At 37.0% G+C, this 20,543-nt stretch overlaps 1 protein-coding gene across 1 annotated transcript in view; it reads left to right on the forward strand.

The window, feature by feature from the left end:
- The window catches only part of LOC129225755 (rho-related GTP-binding protein RhoE-like), a 62,747-nt gene extending 56,621 nt beyond the window's left edge, over positions 1 to 6,126 (forward strand). The window contains exon 6 of the mRNA XM_054860254.1: positions 3,681 to 6,126. Coding sequence (XP_054716229.1) covers positions 3,681 to 3,890 — 210 coding nt within the window. The 3' untranslated portion in view covers positions 3,891 to 6,126. The remainder of the gene's footprint in view (positions 1 to 3,680) is intronic.
- The last annotated feature ends 14,417 nt before the right edge of the window (positions 6,127 to 20,543 follow it).

Below are 20,543 nucleotides of genomic sequence, written 5' to 3' on the forward strand. Positions count from 1 at the left end.
TATATCTTAACCTAACATCAGCAAATGTGGAATATTGTAACGGCCTTTTTCAGATTTCAATTTCTAAACGTTGCCTCGCAGCCCCGCATACCTTTCCTCTCCTTAACCCTAACATCGCTAAAAACTAAAACCGCCATTTTAAAACTACAAATTCAAAATCCGTACCCACGAACAGATGGGGATGTTTTTTCACCCCCCCCCCGAAAAAAAAATTAAAAAAAAAAAAACTTTATTCTAGTTCAGGGCCCGATCAAGCCAAAATGGTGCCCAGGTCCAGGTAAAATTTGGTGCCCCTCTTGCAGGATAATCGGTACATTTCCGAAGTTATAGTTCCAAAAAAAGTGCAAAAAGAACAAAATTTACCCTATTTTTGTGCCCCTGAAATTGTGGTGCCCAGGTCCATGGACCCGCTGGATCATGCATTAATCAGGCCCTGTTCTAGTTGTGCCACTGTGCGGAGCCAGAATCGGTCATTTTCCCTCCAACTCTGTAGCCCTGTTAAAAAAATATTTTTCCTTTTTTGATCTTGTCCAAATATGGCGCAGTTAGCATTGAATTTAGCCTCTCCTTATCCTTTCCTCATCAGAAGAAAGTGGCTGTTCGCTTTTTTTTTTTTTTTTTTTTTTTGAGGCCCCCGGTCTGCTCCATAGGATCCTTCCTTCCTTATTATCTGTGGGAGTATCAGATTGTCCGGAAAAGGAAAAGTGGCCGACAGTCAGTCGACAGTGGCCGTATTCCAGCGTTCTTGGGGACAGATGACGAAGATTTGCCTCTTCCGGAAGTGCGTTCTATGGGCTGCGACGGCTTATCATTGAAGCGGTTCTCTTTTTTTTCACAGGTGGCTGCAGCTTAGTCACTGAGCCACTGATGTGCATACTTTGTTTGACTGGGATGGGAATAAAAACTACAATGGACGCCGGCTAATTGAATCAATGGTTCATCGAATTAGCCGCTTTAATGAGTCAAATCGTCAAAAACAGAACAAAATCCAGCTTTATTGAAACAGCCGCTTTATGGAATCAAAACTGTTTAGATCAAACGTGATTCATATAAGCAGCGGCCACTGTACGACATTTGTTTTTGTAAAAATTGACCGTTTGAAGAAGCATCTATATCCTTAAAAATTCCTGATATTACACCTCTGGTAAGAGAAATTATTTTTCCTTTCTGGCCGAGCCAGAGTTTACCCCCCCCCCTTTGGGGGAGGGTCATAAAAATCCTCACAGGTATATGACCTACCGTAGTAGGATTGGCAATATGTACTAACCATACAATGCATGATGAAACTGAAATGAATCATACATTTTTTACTGAATTTTCGTTAAGAACATCACAAATGAGATGTTTTCTTGGCTGATTTTTTGTCTTGATACGTAAAAGCATACTGATGTGCAACTGTTATTTTTCCTAGTATTCACTTTCAATTTCATTCATGCTAAATTCAGTAAAAACAGTGCTATGATTCATTTATGCCCCCTCTCGCTGCATCAGTGTTTCTTTGCATTTTCGTATTGGTATTCCTAAAATAGTTATTATCCAACAAATCTAAAGTTATCACATTTTTGTGACCCATCGGTTGCAACATTACAAATGCTCTACAAAAAGAGGATTTTAGGGTACAGTGGCTAAAGAAAAGTAACTAGAAAAAGTTAAATTCAAACATCCTGCGAGTGTAACTTTAAACACACCAACCTATGTTTACTTTTGTGTGCTAAATGTGTATTAAAATTAAAATAACGTTATAGTCATGAAGGATATACTCACCCCTCTTGATTGCGCTCCGTGCCATCATTTGAAAAAGTTTTATTGAAAACTTTTGTTTTTATTAAAAGAATTCAAGCAGTGGTCTTATTTTCCAATTAGTGCACAGGGGTGCCTCCCTAAGAGCAAGGGCGTACTCCCCTTAATATCGCGAAGACCCACACCCCAAAAACAAGAGCCCCCTAAAAATACCCCTCAAAACACCCCTCCCCCAAAAAGTACAATGGCGCAGTCCGCGCCATGACCCTCCCCCCCCCCCCTTCTAGTGAGTGCACATTATTCTATTTCTCTTCCATGATAAGTGAACATAAATTTCGGCACGTCACCGATCTAACGAACGGAAATCCCATGCAGAATTCATGAAATCGTCGGTATTACGTATTTTTTAAATTGTGGCTTAATCTGTGTTTCTATGGAAAGAATTATTTCTGTCTCATATCGTGGTAACAGTGCAACTAGATTTCTACACGTGCTTGTTGCGTCTTTGTTCGGCGGCTTGTTGTCTCGATACGGAAGCTGAACAAACAAGTTGATTGATCGAATGCATTTACATTTGAGTAAATAAGAGAAATTAGAATTGACAGCTCATTTGTGGGGATCTGAAAGAGGAAAAAAACGAAAAGGGAAATAAAATTGGAATAAAACCCTTTCTTTTTTAATAGGTGAAAACAGCGTTGTTGTATTAGGGTAAAACATGGTTTGCAAGTCACTCGATTATGCACTTTTTTATGTAGTTTCCATAAACTCTCAATCCATTCCTGTCATTCATTTTAATGTAAAATGCACAGTATATGCGTCGCAGAATATCGCTTATACCTTGTTTTCCCTTCTCTTTAAAATTCGAAAATTTCTACTTGTTCATCGTTTTAGGTTTCTACTGAGGGAGGAATTTCCTTAGACGTGGAAGGTCGAATCGAATAAAGACAGAGGAGTGGGGGGGGGGGGAGTATTGGATGGACGCTAGTGAAAAAACATTTTTCTGAACTTAATTCTGTTCAAAATGCTTTAATCAATGTTTACGTAAAAAAAGTTACCAAATTATTTACAGTTACATTTAAAATCAAATCTTTTTAGTACCTTCAAATTAACATTTTCATAAATTTGCATTAGTAGTTAACGTCAGTTCTTTGAAAGACGTTAGGCTTGCCAGACGTCCCGGTTTTCAAACAAAATCCCAGTGTCCCGGCCGGTTTACTTCACGTCCCGGAAAAAAAATAATTTGATTACAAATGAACAAAAAGGTCTCGAATAATTGTGGAGGATTAATTAGGATAATTACTTTATCATTTGTATCATTGACTTGTAAAATTAATACGAGATTAGCTTTTGAAAATTTTTGCAAGATTAAAACCAAAAAAGTCCTACAAAATGGAAAGTATAACTAAATACTGTTCAATGTTTTATTCCTCATTTAAAGTGGTTTTTCTAACGAAAATAAATTGTAAATATTTACATCTAAGAAGTGAAATGTTTAAATTTTATCTCCTTATGTCATTTTTATGGCCCTTATTTTAGGTTCATAACTAGTAACCATTTATTCAAAGCATTGAGAATGAACTGCCCTATAAAAAGCTCCAAAAATCATGTACCCCTTTGAATTCTAGCAACGCTGAGGTGAAAAGGGGGCGGAGGGGGGAGGCATATTCTGGTGTCCCGGTTGAATATTTCAGAAATCTGGTAAGCCTATGTATAAATGATGACTTTACGGCAGGGGTTCCCAAAGTGGGTGCCGCGAGTTGACCATGGTTTCAATATTTTCATAGACTAGTATGCCGCAAGAAAATTCTTACTCTTCAAAAGATGCTGCTAATTGGAAAAAAATGGGAATCCCTGCTTTACTGTATTTGTTTATGTATTTGTTTTATTCTGACTAAAAATAATTTTAATCGGTCCTTCACACTCATGTATTTTACTTTCAGGCTGTCGCAGTATCAAGGCAAATAGGAGCGACAGGTTACATTGAAACATCTGCCAAAAATGAGGAAGGCATCAATGATGCGTTCGAACTTTGTGGTTTAGCTGTTTTCGGCGGAAAGTCCAGATTTTCTAGTCTAGTTCGACGACATGCGCCTCACCTGAAGCGCCATATCCACTCTTCGACGCAACACAGGTCATGTAACGTCATGTGATGTCATCTGAGTGTGTGTATTAATATAAATACGTTGCCAATAAACATTTTTTAAAAATCGCAGCCGTGAAGTCTACGCTGTGTAGACTGGCGAGTCGTGCGATGACCTTTTATCCTGTTGACAGCTATGGATTTGGGAAGCAGGTTGCTTGGAGTGAAATTGAGTCGTGTTTGTTGTTCTAAAAAAGAGAAAGTTCTTAGAGCGAAGCCGTGAGCCGAAATCTATTCTTCTAGCATCGAAGGAAAAAAAATGGTTTCGAAAGTTTTTTTCCAAGATGCTAAAAATGTTATCATTGAAAGGGGAAATAAACGAGCTTTACACGCAATTTCTTTAAATTTATCCAATTTCATTTTTTATTTGTTTTATTTTTATCTTAAAACATGGGTGTAAAATAGATCATTTTTTATATTTTTAAAAAAGAAAGTTCATGGAACTAGATTCTGCATGGAAAAGAAAGCAATTGCTTGTAATAATGGTCGTTCTAGAGTTTCAACCATACTTGGAAAAAAAAATGGTGAAAGTTATTGCTATGAAATTACTTGAGCAATAACTATTATAAAAAGTATGGAACCTAACCTAAGCTGGCTTGAGTTTGTTATCCATGATTTCAAGAAAAGTTTGTGAAAATGCTTGTTAAATATGTTTTACATTTCTTCAACGACACATTCACATTGAGAATGCGATTGTTTCGGTAGACATTTATGAATGTTGGGGTTTGTTGCTATTGCTAGTAATGCATTGCTTTTTAAATCTTCATTGACGGTCACGTGTTTACACGTTAATTGAAAGTATAGTCCGTTTTTCACGAGAAGGCACTTCGCCACGCCTCCTCGAACGCAGAGTTCCATTCTACGCGGGGTTGATCGCTAAGCAATCCACGCGCTTCTAAAGGAGACAAAACCATTCAATCTTAACTTGGGCATGCATTTTAATGTGCAAAAAAGTCTTAGTGTCTTTTACATCACTTGCTTCACTTTCTGTTGTCATGTTAGTTATTCTTACATTATAAAAACTGCTGTTTTTACAACAAAATGCTATGATCCGATATACCTTCTGCCGAAAACAGCGAAATAGAATCATCGGATTACCACGTGACGAGGGAGGAGTCAATTGCCTTCTCGTAGAAAACGGACAATAAAAAGAATACATTGACAAATGCATAAAGTAAAATTCAATCTTTTAATGTGTTCAGTTGTAAGTGTAAGGCTTTTTGATAGTTTTTTAACATTATTTGCTGAAGACAATCAAACCGTTTAGTTTCAATGTTATGTGTTTTTTTTTTTATTCTATTGATATTTTATGTGTCAGAAATGTCTAAGTGTCATGTAAAGCTTGCATATTGCAATCAGGCGAGCCCCGAACTAAATTTTTTTGGAGAGGGAAAATGGAAAATTATTAATTTGCTGAACGAAGTAGAAATTTTACCGAATGATAAAATATGAGCAAGCACCACATATCATGCTTAACATCTAATGAGAAGGAGCATTTGGCTTCATTAAAAAATTATTTAAAAAAATAAGAAAGAAACATTATCAATGTTGCAATATTATCTTCCAATTTGCCGAATCATCGGCAAAACTTTCCAACTAGGACGTTTTGGGAGGTGACAGTGACCTTTCATTGCGGCGCCCCTGCTTACAATATATACCTAGTCATAATTTCTCATGTCACTACATAATGATCAAATTCTACGTTTCTAAATTAAATATTTCATGAGTTTAAAGCACTAGTGTTAATTTTAAATGGAATCTCCCTCTTTTTTTTTTTTTTTCTGTGTTAATGCTGTTATAAACACTGGTCAACCTATCATGTATGCAACTTTTTTTTAAAAAAAATTTGTATTCGATTTTAAAAAGTATAACGACATTCAATTTAATCGCCCTTTTATATTGAATCTGAGATGCAATAAAAGGGGCATCTAAAAATGCAGCGACAAAGATCTTAGACCACTTCCCAAAAGAGCGCCCTCTTTTGCAGAACTTGGAAATTAAAAAGAATATTTCTCCTACAATTGAGGATCAATAGTTAGTTTTTTTCTTTTAATAAAACCGACCCGACAGCTTTTTAAATATAAGTTACTTATTCATCTGTTTGTTTTCTTCTTTTAGATCTTTTTTATTATAATGATTTTAAAACAATCCCCATGAAAATTACACTTTTCAAGAAATGTTCTGTTTTTTAGTAGTTAACATTCTATTTTGTCATGGACGATAGTTTCATTTTATTGATTCATGCAGGGGCGTTGCTAAGGGGGGGGGGGGTTGGGGACAAACCCCCCCCCCCGAAAAGTTAGTCTCAAAAAAAAAAAAAAAAGTGAAAAAGAAGAGAGAAGAGAAAGAAAAAAAAAGAATAAAAGGAAAAAATTCCAAGCGATTATACACACACACACACACACATATATATATATATATATATATATATATATATATATATAGAGAGAGAGAGAGAGAGAGAGATATAAAAGAAGTAAAGAAGTAACCCCCCCCCCCCCGAAAGTCGGGTCTAGCTACGCCACTGGATTCATGATTAAGATGAGGGGGAGGGGGATAACGCAACATATTTGAAAAAGTAAAAAAATATAACATTTTTTCAGTTTCTGTTCTCCCCCCCCCCCCCTTCGTTCAACAAAAAAAAAATATGTTTTATTACATTCAATACGTTATATCGATGCTATGAATCACTTTCGAATATTTTCATAGATCATTGCTCCATTTTCCTGGTAAATCCGTTTTCAAGTTGGATAATTTTGTGATTTTTTTTTTTTTTTTTGAAATTTAATTTAATTTTTTCTGCGGATTCAGACACTAAGTCCTCAGTTCCTCCGCTTTCATTGTTATGGATGAATAAATAAGATTTTTTTTCTTTTCTTGATTGTTGGGAGTTGGAGTATGATTTGCATCATAGCGTTTTAAAGAATACGTTTTTAAGTTTATGTTAAACATTAATATATTCAAGACATAGGTATCTCTTAGATATTTAAAACTTTTTAATTTTCAAACTACACTGCCACTATGTAAGGATCTAATTACAGTTATCTGAAAATATTTTTCAGAACTGTGCCTTTACAAAATGAGTTGTAAATCAAAACTTTGTGTTTAAATTTATTTTGAAATATGGATTGTGTATTTGCTCTGTACTCAATGTGCATTGGTGTGCTAATATTCTAGAGTTCCTAAGTGCCTGTATTTTTGTACATATGTGTAAAGCATTATATACATATATATATATTTTAGAACTACTTGTCACAATGTTTTGCATTTGCGTGTTGTACATATTTGTCAAAAAATACTGTAAAAAACTATGAATAAAAAACATCAAAGAAGTTACTGTCTGCTTTCTGCTGTTATTTCTTATTTGCCACGGAAAGTTTTATTTGAACAGATGATCCTATTAGCGTCTTTTATTCAATCGGAAAATAACTTGTCTCGAGAAAGCTTGCCTATATACATAAAAGAATTGAAACCTGCCAAATGAAACGTCGATGAGCAGTGTTTTTGAAATGGAGTATTTTTGCCGATGTAGTCGTCAGCAGGGCCGCAGAGAGCCAAGACGGGCCCTTTGTCAGTTATGGTCACCCCCCCCCCCCCCTCATTAAAAAAAAAGGAAAAAAAGAAAAACAAAACTGCTTACTAGAAAACAGTTAACACTATTTGAAGTGTCACAACAGTAAATAGCAAAAGAGCAAATTTTACTTAATCTTAACTACTTAAATCTCAAGTCTCCCCCTTTTTCTTTCTCCCCCTCCTTTGTTTAACGTCAACGTCGCTGCCTCCCCCCCCCCCTTCCCCAGTGCCCAAGACCCTAGTTTCCAACTAGGCTGACATGGCCTCGTCGGGCATGGTCGTCAGACATGACATAGAATCGGGGATTCTCAACCTTTAGCACCTCCAACCTGGCCCCGACCGATCCAAAAACATTTGACGAGTCCTTGAAAATACTGGTTGCTTTAAAAATGTTTTATAATAATTTAAAAAAAAATAACTTTTACAACATTTTTTATCCAAATTTCGTGATTTTCTAAAATGATTTTTGATTTTTCTCAACTAATGTGCAAGGTGCGGCAGAAATTAAAACTCTAGATCGTCGCTTAAGTACAGCAACCCTCTGTGTGTAAGTGTAGCAACACGTCCGCGATCTTGGAGCTAAATTCCCTATGTCTGCTATACTGCCGTGCTAAGCGCAAAAGTCGTATCTGCAGCCGAGTTCAAAATGAGAAATTGGCGTTTAAAGTTTTGCGTCTCCATGTATTTGATTGAGATGCAACTTTTTCAGATTTTTGAAAAAAAAATATTTCCCGTTGACAAATCACCATAGAACGTTGTATTTAGGTGAAATGTGTGATAAAGAACCAACAGGTGACCGTAACTTGATTTTGATAAAAAGCGCAGATACGACTTTTGTGCTTAGCACGGCAATATAATAAAGTAGCCTATTTTGTTTCTTGATTGTGGATGAACTTTATTAGGAATCACAATCAAGAAGTAATACATCCTACGTCACCATAGCATAGCAGACATAAGAAGAAAGCATCGTTTAGCCCCAAGATGGCGAATGTGTCGGTGCTTGTTCTAGGATTTAGCAGAAATAACTTTCACAATGGGGTCGTTTCCAAAATTTTAAAAGTATTTTTTTCTGAAAGAACATGCTTATAAACATACGATCTAACTATTTTTAAAACAATTTGCTTAAGTTTAATATTAAAAAAAAAAAAACTTAAATCGGTGCGCTTTTATTGTTTACATTTCTTGCCGATGACATCACAAATGATGAAATGCCATTCTGTGTTGCCATTCACAGAGCAAAATATTTAATTCGCATCTTAACTCCCGTGTATTGGCAACGATATGGTTGATAGCAAGCATAGAGCGCAATTTTAATTCGCTTCTTGATTATCATAACGTATAAACGCGGTACAAAGATGCGCCAAAAAGCATTATTTGTGACGTCATCAAGACCACGCCTTGTTTGAAAAATCGGACATTAAAAAAAATAATTAAAAAAAAAACTGCTGGGAAAATGAAATATTTTCTGGGCCCATGTTATTTTTTTTTTGCTCATTCTATCCATTTCAATGACCAAAAGTAGTACTTTTGACTGAAGGAAGCAACCCCATTGTCACCCTCCGGCACATGTACAATGTCACATTTTTGTCAAGTGACGAAACATCGTTTCATTCGTCGGGCTTCGGCAACAAGCAAAGTTTTCAGTATGGAGCCGAAAAAAATCCTGTACAGGTCGTTGAACGACCTCTTGTGTTTTCCAAAGTGTTCCGTAGGGTGTATTATCGTGCTGATTTCGGAATTATAGACGCAAACTTAATTACTGTAAGGGAGGGGGGGGGGGGGAGCGATCTTCATAACGTTGTTGTACATTCCAAAATAGTGTGGAATATATTAGAACAGTGGTTCTAAATCTTCAGACTCTGCACCCCCCCCCCCCCCCCCCCTATCTGACCACCACATGTGATAAATACAAGAGAAAAAATGTAATTTTTATTTGAAATCAGTTGAACAGCAAAAACTGGTTGTTAAATTAAAATACCGATAATGTAGATTACTTTTGGTGGTGTTTGGGAGTTGCGAGCTCTCTCCTCTCCCCAATAATATTTCAGAATTGAAAATTTTAAAATGCATAGGCTTTCGGTAACCACATTAGGTGAGAGGGTGTTAGGTTTAGGGATTTCTTTTGGAAAGTTTCCAAAAGTGCTAGCAACGTTTGGGGAAGCGTCATGTTCGTGGACCCTTCCTAGAAATTTTTTGTAATTGAAGTCCTAAAAACACGTCTTAGGCTCTTTGATGACGTTAGGAGACGGGTTAGGGCTTGGAGGATGTCCGCAGAAACTGTTTGAGATTGGAACTTTCAAAAACACAACTTTTTAGTTTATACACTAATGTTTGTGAAAATTGCAACAACATAAAGGAATCATTGGCAAGGAATAAAATTTTCATAGTGCTACAAATAAACAATCAAAATTGCATATCACTGAAAAGAAAATAACAGGCGTACATTAATATCGAATGCAGCTACCCCGTGCAGCTATGCGACCTGTACACGTTTTGTCATCGAATGATAGAGGTGTTGAATGTTACGATTGGGAATGGCATACCAAACTGAGAGAAATGAAGATATGAATGCAATGAAATTGAAAAGATTTGATTGGAGAAACTTTCATATTGTCACGAGTCCAGCCACTTCAAGAAATTCTTTAATGACGACACAGTTCTTGAGAAAAACACAGAAGATTTATTTACAACTTTGTACAACAAATGTAGTTAAGAACTGCTAAATTAACCATAGCAATTAGGCAAATATCAATTAACAGCATAAATTCAACGGTAACATACGTATTCCCATGATAATACGCAAAAACACAGCGCAAAGGCTTCGCAAAACAGAGCTAATACACTACACACTCTTCAGCACGACGATTAAGTCAAGTCTAACTTTTTATACCGTGGAGGTTATTTATAAATCCTTGAAAAGTTTCCACAATATTCCATTGAGAAAGTTCGATTACGTTCAGCAAATTCTCGTATTTTCTTTTTATTCTATTCACAAATCTTACCTTTCAGAAATGGAGGGACCATATACTTCATTCGAATGTAAGGGGGTTGTATAGTCATTACAAGAAACTATTTACAGGTTACGTTACTAAGACAAGTTTAGATGAAATATAATGGAATAAACGCCAAATTTAGCCAGATTACAACAAATTAATCATAAAAATAATTACTTTTTACAGAATTTGTAACAGTACTTATCAAGCAAGCAAAAAAAAAAAAAAAAAAAAAACATTATAACATAACTGTTAATCAATTGGATATATCGAGAAGACTTGATTCTGAAGTTGAAATTAATTCTTTACTTATTTAAATTTTTTGAATCGCTTCTAAAGTGAGATATTTTAAGAAACTTAATATATTTGACAGCCTAAAGAAACTAATCATTTTAATGCGACTGCCAGTTAATAGAAGAGAAGAGAACTGAGGGAAAAAAAGCTACGTAAAATTAAGTTTGATTGAAAACTCTAAACTATAAATAGAACAGGAGTTATCGCCACTAATTATTTCGGTTTTATTGAGGTGTTGAGTACATTATTTCGAACCGTCAATCCTGAAGATTATGAGAATTAAGAAAACCATTTACACGATTTTTGGATAAAAATTTTCAGGGGTATAAATTCATATTATTTTACTCTAAATATTATATAATAAACTTTACGGATGATTTTATGAGCCCTAACTAGCCTATTTATCTAACGTCTTCTTACTCCCCTCCATCCTATAAAAAAAATACATGTTAGGTCAAATGTGCAGCTTTATTCGTGCGAATTGCCGTCTCGTTTGAATTTGAATTGTCTTGCTGTTTGTAATAATTTTTACGATATTTCTTTTTGAATCTAAAATACAATTTAAATGAATTGCGCATTGTAAAAATAACTACAGTTAAACTAATATAATTAGTTATAATATTAGAGTTTTACAGTATAACTAATTTGATTACATGAACAAGTTTAACTATTCATACATATAATTTCACATTTACCAGAACAAAACGTACCAAACCTAACTGCTTTATTAGCAATATGCAGAAGTCAGAATTTACATTTTATAAAGATGGTGTGAATCTCTTAATGTTTATGTTATTTTTTCTCCAGTTGCAATAATACGGTAGTACCAAAATTAGTTATCTGCGGATTTAATAGTTTTAAAAAGTCTTTTTAACTATTTGCAAATAAAGAGTGCAAAAATTGAACTTTGACGAACATACCTTGTAGGCGCGGATCCAGAGAGAGGTCATGAAGAACATAAAAGTTTTGCAGACTTATGATGTTTCGAAATTATCCCCCGACCACTTGTTTATGCCCAAAAATGGCACTTATCGACCCCTTATGCGAGCCTTAATGACCCCTTTTCGGGAATGACCCTTTCAAAATCAGAAGCCGGATCTAAGATGAAATCTTCATTTTTAAAAATAAAAATCATAAAATAATTATGCTAAAAAAGTTATGTGGCACTTCAACAGCCAAAAAAGATTAATTTTATTATTATTATTATTATTTATTTATTTATTTATTTATTTATTTTTTTTTTTGACTAAAAAATATTTTTTCTTATCCTCAAGCATAATGCGGAATGTTTTATCTGTTACAGCCTTAGTAATAAGTTACTGTTTAGATGTAAAAATACAAGAAAGAAAAAAGTCTATATAAAAGGAACATATGTTTTCCCCCAAAGCACAGTTGTCCTTGTTTGTTTGTTTGTATAAATACATAACCATTATGAAAAACGTTTTATAATGTACAATAGGATAACTTTATTTATCTGTGGAGTCCCTAGCCAAATTTTTCTTTCTTCAAACTTTTGTCCATGCTTTTTTTTCTAAATTAAAAGGCAGCTTGGCGGAGTAGAAAAAAAAAAAAAAAAAACCCTTGCATTAGGATTAGGGACAAAGGCACCCATGGGGGGGGGGGGAGGTCGTCAAGTGGGGGCTCAAGTCCTCTTTAGAAGTTAGATTTTCCTTGCTTTTAGTACTTTTTTCTTTGCAAAAATGTAAAAGCATTTCTTCTACAGCCGCTAATGAATAGGGCCTGGTGGGGTAAAGTGGTCAAAAAATCGTAGGTTTTCAACTTATGTGAATAATAGATGCAATAAATTCTTTAAAGATTTAAACTTTTTTTGTTTTTATTTTACATTGCATTATTAAAGAACACAGTGCATTGAGTTTTAGGAAAATAAATATTGATTTAAGTAGTTTTATAACACTTTCTTTTCCCTTTGTATTTATGACCACTTTACCCCACGGGGTGGGGGAAAGTGGTCATAGTTAAAAATAGATGCAAAACCATCATAAACAACCCTAATATTTTACATTTCGGTTATTTTTATAGTTACAAGTATATGCACAAACATATTTGTGTATACACGAGTAGATACGTGTCGTGTAAACATTAGTAAACACGTTCATATATGAAAAGATACATGCATGCACGTGCCTACTCAAGTATATACGTGTATACACGAGTATATAAGCATGTATACAAGATTACCTATACGAGTGTATACGTGTCTACACGAGTATATACGTGTCACGTGTACGTGCGGGTATATACGCGTGTAAACGAGTATCATATGCGTGTATGTACTTGTATCTCGAGTACATACGTGCATACATCCAGTGCGTGTTTGTACGTGTCTACTCACATATATATATTGTGAAGCACGAGTATATACGTATGTACGTGCAAACATGATTATATACCTGTATAGACGTATATACTTACATTTCCGTGTATACACCAGTACATGAATGTATACACGTGTATATAAGCTTATATACATGTGTACCTGCAGAATGAGCAAAAGTTCTTGAGCAAAAATCTAAGGAGTGTGAAAGGAGAGGATAAGAAGCAAAGAATTATAAGGAACTTACGTTCGATGACGCGCTACATGCACACAAAGCCAGAAACTGATGGATGCAAACAAAACGCAATTTTGTTACACAAAGATGATTTTACCCAACATTTTAGTTTTTCAGAAATATTTAGAGCAGTTGTCAAAAGTTACGGCCTGTAGTACCTCTAATACAAGCATCGCAACAAAGGCGCAGCGACAGATGAAACTTTTTCAAAAGTCTCGTTATTGCAACAAAGAGTGCTTTGTGATTGCGACGCACATGTATTACAGCTGCATGCCGCAAATTTCATCAATCGCTTTAAAACTTTCTTCAGACCTAAAATGTTGTGTTAAACTTTCTTTGTGTAATATATAAATTTGTGACTTGTTTTGTATCCATCAGTTTATGGCTTTGCGTGCATGTAGTGCGTCAGCATTGTGTTTGTGACCATATGTTCTTATGGTTCTTGCTTCTTATCCTCCCCTCTAACACATTTTAATAATTTGCTCAAAAGTTTCAACTCACCCTGTTTACTTGTATATCATATGCTTGTGTGTTAGTGTCTACTCGAGCACGTACGCGTATATTCGTGTCTTCGTGAGTATATAAGTGTTTATACATACACGAGTATAAGCGAGTAAATACGTTTATAGTCGAATGTATACCTGTTTAGATTAAAATTACTTGCAGATAGATACTCATATACGCATTTATTAGTGCATTTATGTGAATACGTCTATATACGTCCCTACACGAGCGTATACATATGCATATACTCGTAAATTTAACCCCGTTTACTGTAAAAACAATACATATTAAGTGAAATTACTATTTAATTTATATCTATCTTATAGTTAACGATTAATTGGCATTAAAAGAACAATATTTGTTAAGCCTAATATTATGACCACTTTACCCCATCTTACTTAAATTGTTCTAAAAAATAATCTAAAAGAGAGTCAGCTAACTGCTAATAAGTAAGTGTTCTTGAGACATGTAGGAAGCTTCCTAGGCAGTCAATCTGTTCATAATTCCAACAAACAAAATTTCCCAAGGAAGTTAAAAGAGGTGTTTAGATTTAAAAACTTTTCATATTCACTCAAAACATTTTTTTTCACCAAATAAAATTTTGCCAGTTGTAAAATTTTGTATTCATAATATAGTTTCCAACTGCCCTATTCTATAATAAAATTTTCACATTCATTCGAACATTTATTTCCAAGCTATAGCCATTTATTTCACGAATGACCACTTTACCCCATTGACCACTTCCCCCACCAGACCCTAAGTTATCAAAATGTCAAATTTAAATAACTCTAATCTGAAATGAAATCGGTTTCCATGGGGAAAATATCCTGCTAAGCCATGGGGAAAATATCTGAGCCCCCCCTTACAATTTTGCATATGGGCACCCTTGATTAGGGATGCGCCAATAAGCAAATTGGCCGATTAACGATTAATCGACAGAGTCGATTAATGATCATAATGATTGTTTTCAACACTACCGATTTCTCCATCATATTTTGTCTCCTGCAATTTTGACTTTAGAAAAAGATAAGTTTATTTCTGAGAGATGAGTTATTTTTCACCACTTTCCTAATTTGTGAATTCCTATGCTCCCTATGTGAATTCCGGAGCATCAAAAGACATCTGTGCAAAGTTTGACAAAGAACCAAAGTAAACTGCGGATTTGTGTGAGGACACTTCCCCCCATAACGGTACAAAAACTATCGAGTCGAATTTCTGAGCATCGGAGCACCAAATGACCTCTGTGCCAAATTTGGCGAAAATCTGACGTAATTCATCTCGGAATATAATAAAGTTAGAGGCTTTTTGAGCAATCAAGATTGCTTATTGTTCTCACTTGACCGTCTTTGTCGTTGTGGTTCCTTTTTCAGCTTGGACCAGGGGCCTCTGCAGCACCACCACCCACCGGCCTCTGCAGACGTGACTGTCTCCCGGTAGCCGCTTTTCCTGGTCGGAGGCGTCCATGTCCTGTACACACACATGCTCACACACATACATGCTCACACACATACACACTCACATATACACACACGCCTGCGTGCATACACTCAGGTCTAGACACACACACAAACCTACATATGCATGCACGCGCGCCTACGCACACACACACACAACTATACACACGTAACAGCCCAGGAGGAGAGGCAAGCTTGGGGGGATATGAGCCGTTTCTAGAAACAATAACTCCAATGAGTAAAGCCCTGTCGCAGTTCGTGATTGCGAAATACATAATTTGAATTCAAAATGTCAGAGTTCAAATTAATTTAATTTCTTTTTTTTTTCACTGTCTCAAAATGTCTGGAAACTTAACATCTCTCTACACCTCACACAATCCCATTTTTACTGTTCTCAAGAAAATGGCAATTCAATGCAGACAAGCGTTTGATTTCCTCAGCAATTAAACTTCAATCCGTGATAATTTTTTTTTAAACAATCACGATTGCTTAGTGTTCTCATTTGACTGTCCTTGACGCTACGCTGATTTTATCCCCCCCCCCCCCGCCTCCCTCTGCAGCACTCCCGCTCACCGTCCTCTGCAGGCGCGGCTCATCCGGTCCTGAGCAATGTCCCCCGAAATCCGCTTCTCCTGGTCGGTGACGTGCATGTCCTACACACACGCACGCTCATACACACGCTTACGTGCATAAACAAGTCTATGCACACACAAGACTACACATGCACGCGCGCCTACCCTACACACACACAATTATACACACGTAACAGCCCGAGGCCTTCGAGATAGGAAGGCCATCCAACTAGTAAATGACGTCATCGTTAGTCGATCCACAATGATATTGGGAAGTGAGCGCTTCGATTAGTATTTTGGTTTAATTAAACTATTTGGTTTATTTATTATTGTCTTCTATTATTTTAGTAGCATTAAAACTTCTACTTTTTCATTAGAAAACATAAAAAGGAGCCAATAATCATACATTAAAAAATACACTGAGCTTAATTCATAGTATTTCACATAAAAACATTTATAAGTCTTACAAAGTATTCAAATAACTAAACATGATTTTATTTTACAATCTTGTAAAAACGAAGTGATAAATAAACAGTTTTATTTTTCATTTGAAATTTTTCGTAACACTAATCGCATTTTAACTACTCGTATATTGTATTGAAACATTAAGTCTTAAGAAGTATTCAAATAAATAGATGAACTTTCATTACATCAAAACAAAAAATAATTTTAACATTGTATTTAAATAAGAATAAAATGAAATTTTAAAATATAAATAAACATTTTTGCTAAAGTAAACGGGAAATATAACTGCAATACGTTTCAAAGACATAACATCAAATTAAAATACATAATACCAGATTATTAATGTTAACTTAGCTTAGCAAATTTATACTTTTAAAAAGACATGAATGTTTGGGTGCCATCCCCCAAAGTAAACGGTGCCCTACCTCCTTCAATTATGAAAACTTCAAGAAAAATACCCCATAAACATCTCCCCCATCTCCCTTAAAATTTCAAGGGCACAGTTATTTATAATGTAACGGATTCGGTGCGACTTCCACTTTCTTGAAATGAAGACACAGTTCTTGATAAAAACACAGGAAATTTATTTACACTATGTACAGGAAAGATCGCCAACAACTGCTAAATTATTCATCAGCAATAAATCAATTATCACACAACACCGTAAACTCAACGTTTACACACGTATTTACTTCCAAATACGAAAACAACACAGCGAAATGCCTCGCTATAAACAGAGCTAACAGTTCGAAATCTGAATCGAAACTCACTGTTTATCCATCGCTAACGGCTTAAATACACCGAAAAGAATTTTCCACAACATTCTTACCTCTTCGCGAAATGCGTAGACCGTTAAGAAAGAAAATAGGGGTCGTATACTTTAGCCGAATGAAAAAGGGGTTGTATATTCATTACGGGAAACTATTTACAGGTTACGTTCCTACAATAATTACTATTTACAGAATTTGTAACATTGCCCCCTTCCTAAGGACTGCACGTCCCGGGCAGTACAATCCCCAGAAAGGGTGCCAAACTTCTATCACAAGTTTACAAATATTCACATTAATTAATAACTAACAGATACAGAAAACCCAATAATAACAAGAAATATTACTAAACACTAAAAGCAAAAATTATCTACCACTTTTATGTTATCAACCATGGTTGTTTACGTAATACTCATGAACTATGGCCATAGTATGGGGCTAACCGATCATAATGTACAACCCTAGGTTTTGCATTAGGTGATTTTTGGATCCTCACTACGACGTCATTTAGTCGGTTAAGGACTTTGTAGGGTCCATCCCAATGCGACTGCAATTTGGGTGACAGACCTTTCCGTCGGATGGGATTCCATAACCAAACCTTGTCGCCTTTGTTGAATTCATGTCCAGTAGACCTTGTGTCGTATCTGGTCTTCATCTTCTCCGCCGCGATGTTGATTCGCTCTCGTGCGAAGTTATGAACGTCTTCCAACCGGGCCTGGAGATCCTGGATGTATTCCTCAGGCGATGCAGGCGCATCCGGAGGACGACCGAAGACGAGATCACAAGGTAGCCGAAGCTCTCGTCCGAAGAGCATCTGAGATGGGGCATATCCGGTAGTCTCGTGGACAGCACTGCGATAGGCCAGCAGGAACAAAGGTAGCTTCTTGTCCCAATCCTGTTGATTTCTGGATACCATAAGCGAGAGATTATTTAGGATTGTGCGGTTAAATCTCTCCACCATGCCGTCCGATTGTGGGTGTAGTGGTGTTGTCCTAGTTTTCTCAATTCCGAGAATTTGACATAGACCCTTAAACACAGCAGAGATGAAATTCCTCCCTTGATCGGAATGAATCTGCAAAGGTGTTCCGTATCTCGAGATCCAATGTTGGACTAGAGTCTCTGCTACGGTAGTAGCCTCTTGATCTGGAATGGGATATGCTTCCGGCCATTTGGTGAAGTAGTCGATGGAAACAAGAATGTATTTGTTCCCATCAGCAGTTCTTGGTAGAGGACCCAGGATGTCGATCCCAATTCGTTCGAAAGGAGCTCCAACGTTGTACAGATGTAGCTTCCCTCTGCTTCTCTTCTTTGGTCCTTTACGAGCAGCACAGGCGTCACAAGAATGGCACCACTTCTCCACGTCACCCTTCGCCTTGCTCCAGAAGAAGCGCACCCGAACTTTATTGAGAGTTTTCAAGACACCAAAATGTCCTCCAGTCGCACTACTATGTATTTCTTTCAGAACCTCCGAAATCCTGGATCGAGGAAGTAGTAACTGCCACCTAGATGTCTTGCCGTCGTCAGATTCCCATTTCCGGTGTAGCACGCCGTTCCGTAAATGGAGTGAGTTCCATAAAGCCCAGTATCTTTTTGTTGCAGGACTGAAGATGGAAACGTCCTGCCAGCTAGGTCGCCGACTGTCCCTTTCCATGAATTCCAAAATTGGTTTTATGTCGGGGTCTTCAAGTTGATCTTTTCGAACTTGGTCATCACTCCATGGATCAGGTTCTGATGATGTTGGAGTCACTGTCACCTGATAGGCGGTAGGGTTAGTCGTTCCATACTGTTTCTCGATCCGGGAACAATAGTGGCAGTTCTCAGGACAGGGTCTCCTTGATAAAGCGTCAGCATTACCGTGAGATAACCCTTTTCGATGCCTGATCTCCATGTCATATTCCTGGAGCCGCTGTATCCATCTGGCTATCTGGCCTTCCGGATTTTTGAAGTTCAAAAGCCAAGTTAATGAAGCATGATCTGTCCGAAGCAGAAATTTTCGGCCGTAGAGGTAATGATGGAAGTGTTCTACAGCTTTCACTATGGCCAGTAACTCCTTTCTGGTGACGCAGTAATTTCGCTCCGACTTTGATAAGCATTTGCTCCAGTAAGCGATGACGTGTTCATTTCCGTCAATTTCTTGGGATAAAACAGCTCCGATGCCCTCGTTGCTCGCATCAGTGTCCAGGATGAAGGATGTTTCAGGCTGAGGATAGGCGAGGATAGGCGTTGATGTTAAAGCCTCCTTCAGTCGTAGAAATGCATCTTCGCATTCTTTGGACCATTCAAACTTTTGCTTGCTCTCCGTCAGCTTATGCAAAGGTCGTGCAATGTTGGAAAAACCCTTCACAAACTTCCTATAGTACGTGCAGAGCCCCAGGAAACTTCGCAGCTGATGGATGTTTTCGGGACGACTCCAACTCTTAACCGCAGATACCTTCTCTGGATCGGTTTGCACACCCTCAGAAGAGATGATGTGACCAAGATAGTTCACTTCCCGGCGGAACAAATTACATTTGGACGGACTTAACTTCAGATTGGCTTCCTTAAGCTTTTGCAGCACCTTCCTAAGATTTGCCAGATGTTCTTCGAAGCTGCGTCCCACGATGATGATATCGTCTAAGTAGACCAGACAGGATTCGTAAGAGAGTCCTCTTAACACTGTCTCCATAAGACGCTCGAACGTAGCTGGTGCATTGCAGAGACCGAAGGGCATCACTTTGAACTTCCATAAGCCTTAGTTGTAAACGCTGTCTTCTCTCGGTCATCAGGGTGTATCTCAACCTGCCAGTAGCCGCTCTTCAAGTCCAGGGTCGAAAACCACTTGTGTCCGGAAAGAGTGTCCAAGGTGTCGTCTATCCGTGGAAGAGGGTAACTGTCTTTCTTGGTGATTTCATTCAGTCGTCGGTAATCGACACAAAATCTGGTGGAGCCATCTTTCTTTCGGACCAAGACGATGGGAGAGGCCCAAGGACTGGATGACGGTTCGATTACATCATTCTCCTTCATCTCTTTCAGAAGGGTTTCAACCTCTTCCTTTTTAGCGAACGGTAGTCGTCTTGGATGCTGTTTAATAGGGGGGTGTTCTCCAGTGTAAATCCTATGCTGCGTTAAATTCGTACGGCCAACATCCTCCGATGTAGATGAAAACAGATGCTTGAAGTCGTCCACCAATTGTTCCGCAGCAGTTCTTTGATCCTTCGATAAGGGTGCACTCCCAATTAACTTCGATGTCAAGGACTCAGAAGACACAGTCTCGGGGGAATTGATTCTTCTAATGATGCAGTTTACTGGAGTACAAGTTGCTAACACTTCACCTTTCCGAATATTCCTTGGCCTTTCACTCACGTTGGCGATTCTTACAGGAATTACATCCTTAGAAAGGTCCACAAGCGTAGATGCTACCAGCACTCCTTTTAGGTTATTGCTTAGGTTAGGGTATTCAATGATTCCAAATCGAAAACTATTGCTTTCTGC

The sequence above is a fragment of the Uloborus diversus genome, chromosome 7 (assembly GCF_026930045.1).
Source record: "Uloborus diversus isolate 005 chromosome 7, Udiv.v.3.1, whole genome shotgun sequence".
Classification (NCBI taxonomy): Eukaryota; Metazoa; Arthropoda; class Arachnida; order Araneae; family Uloboridae; genus Uloborus; species Uloborus diversus.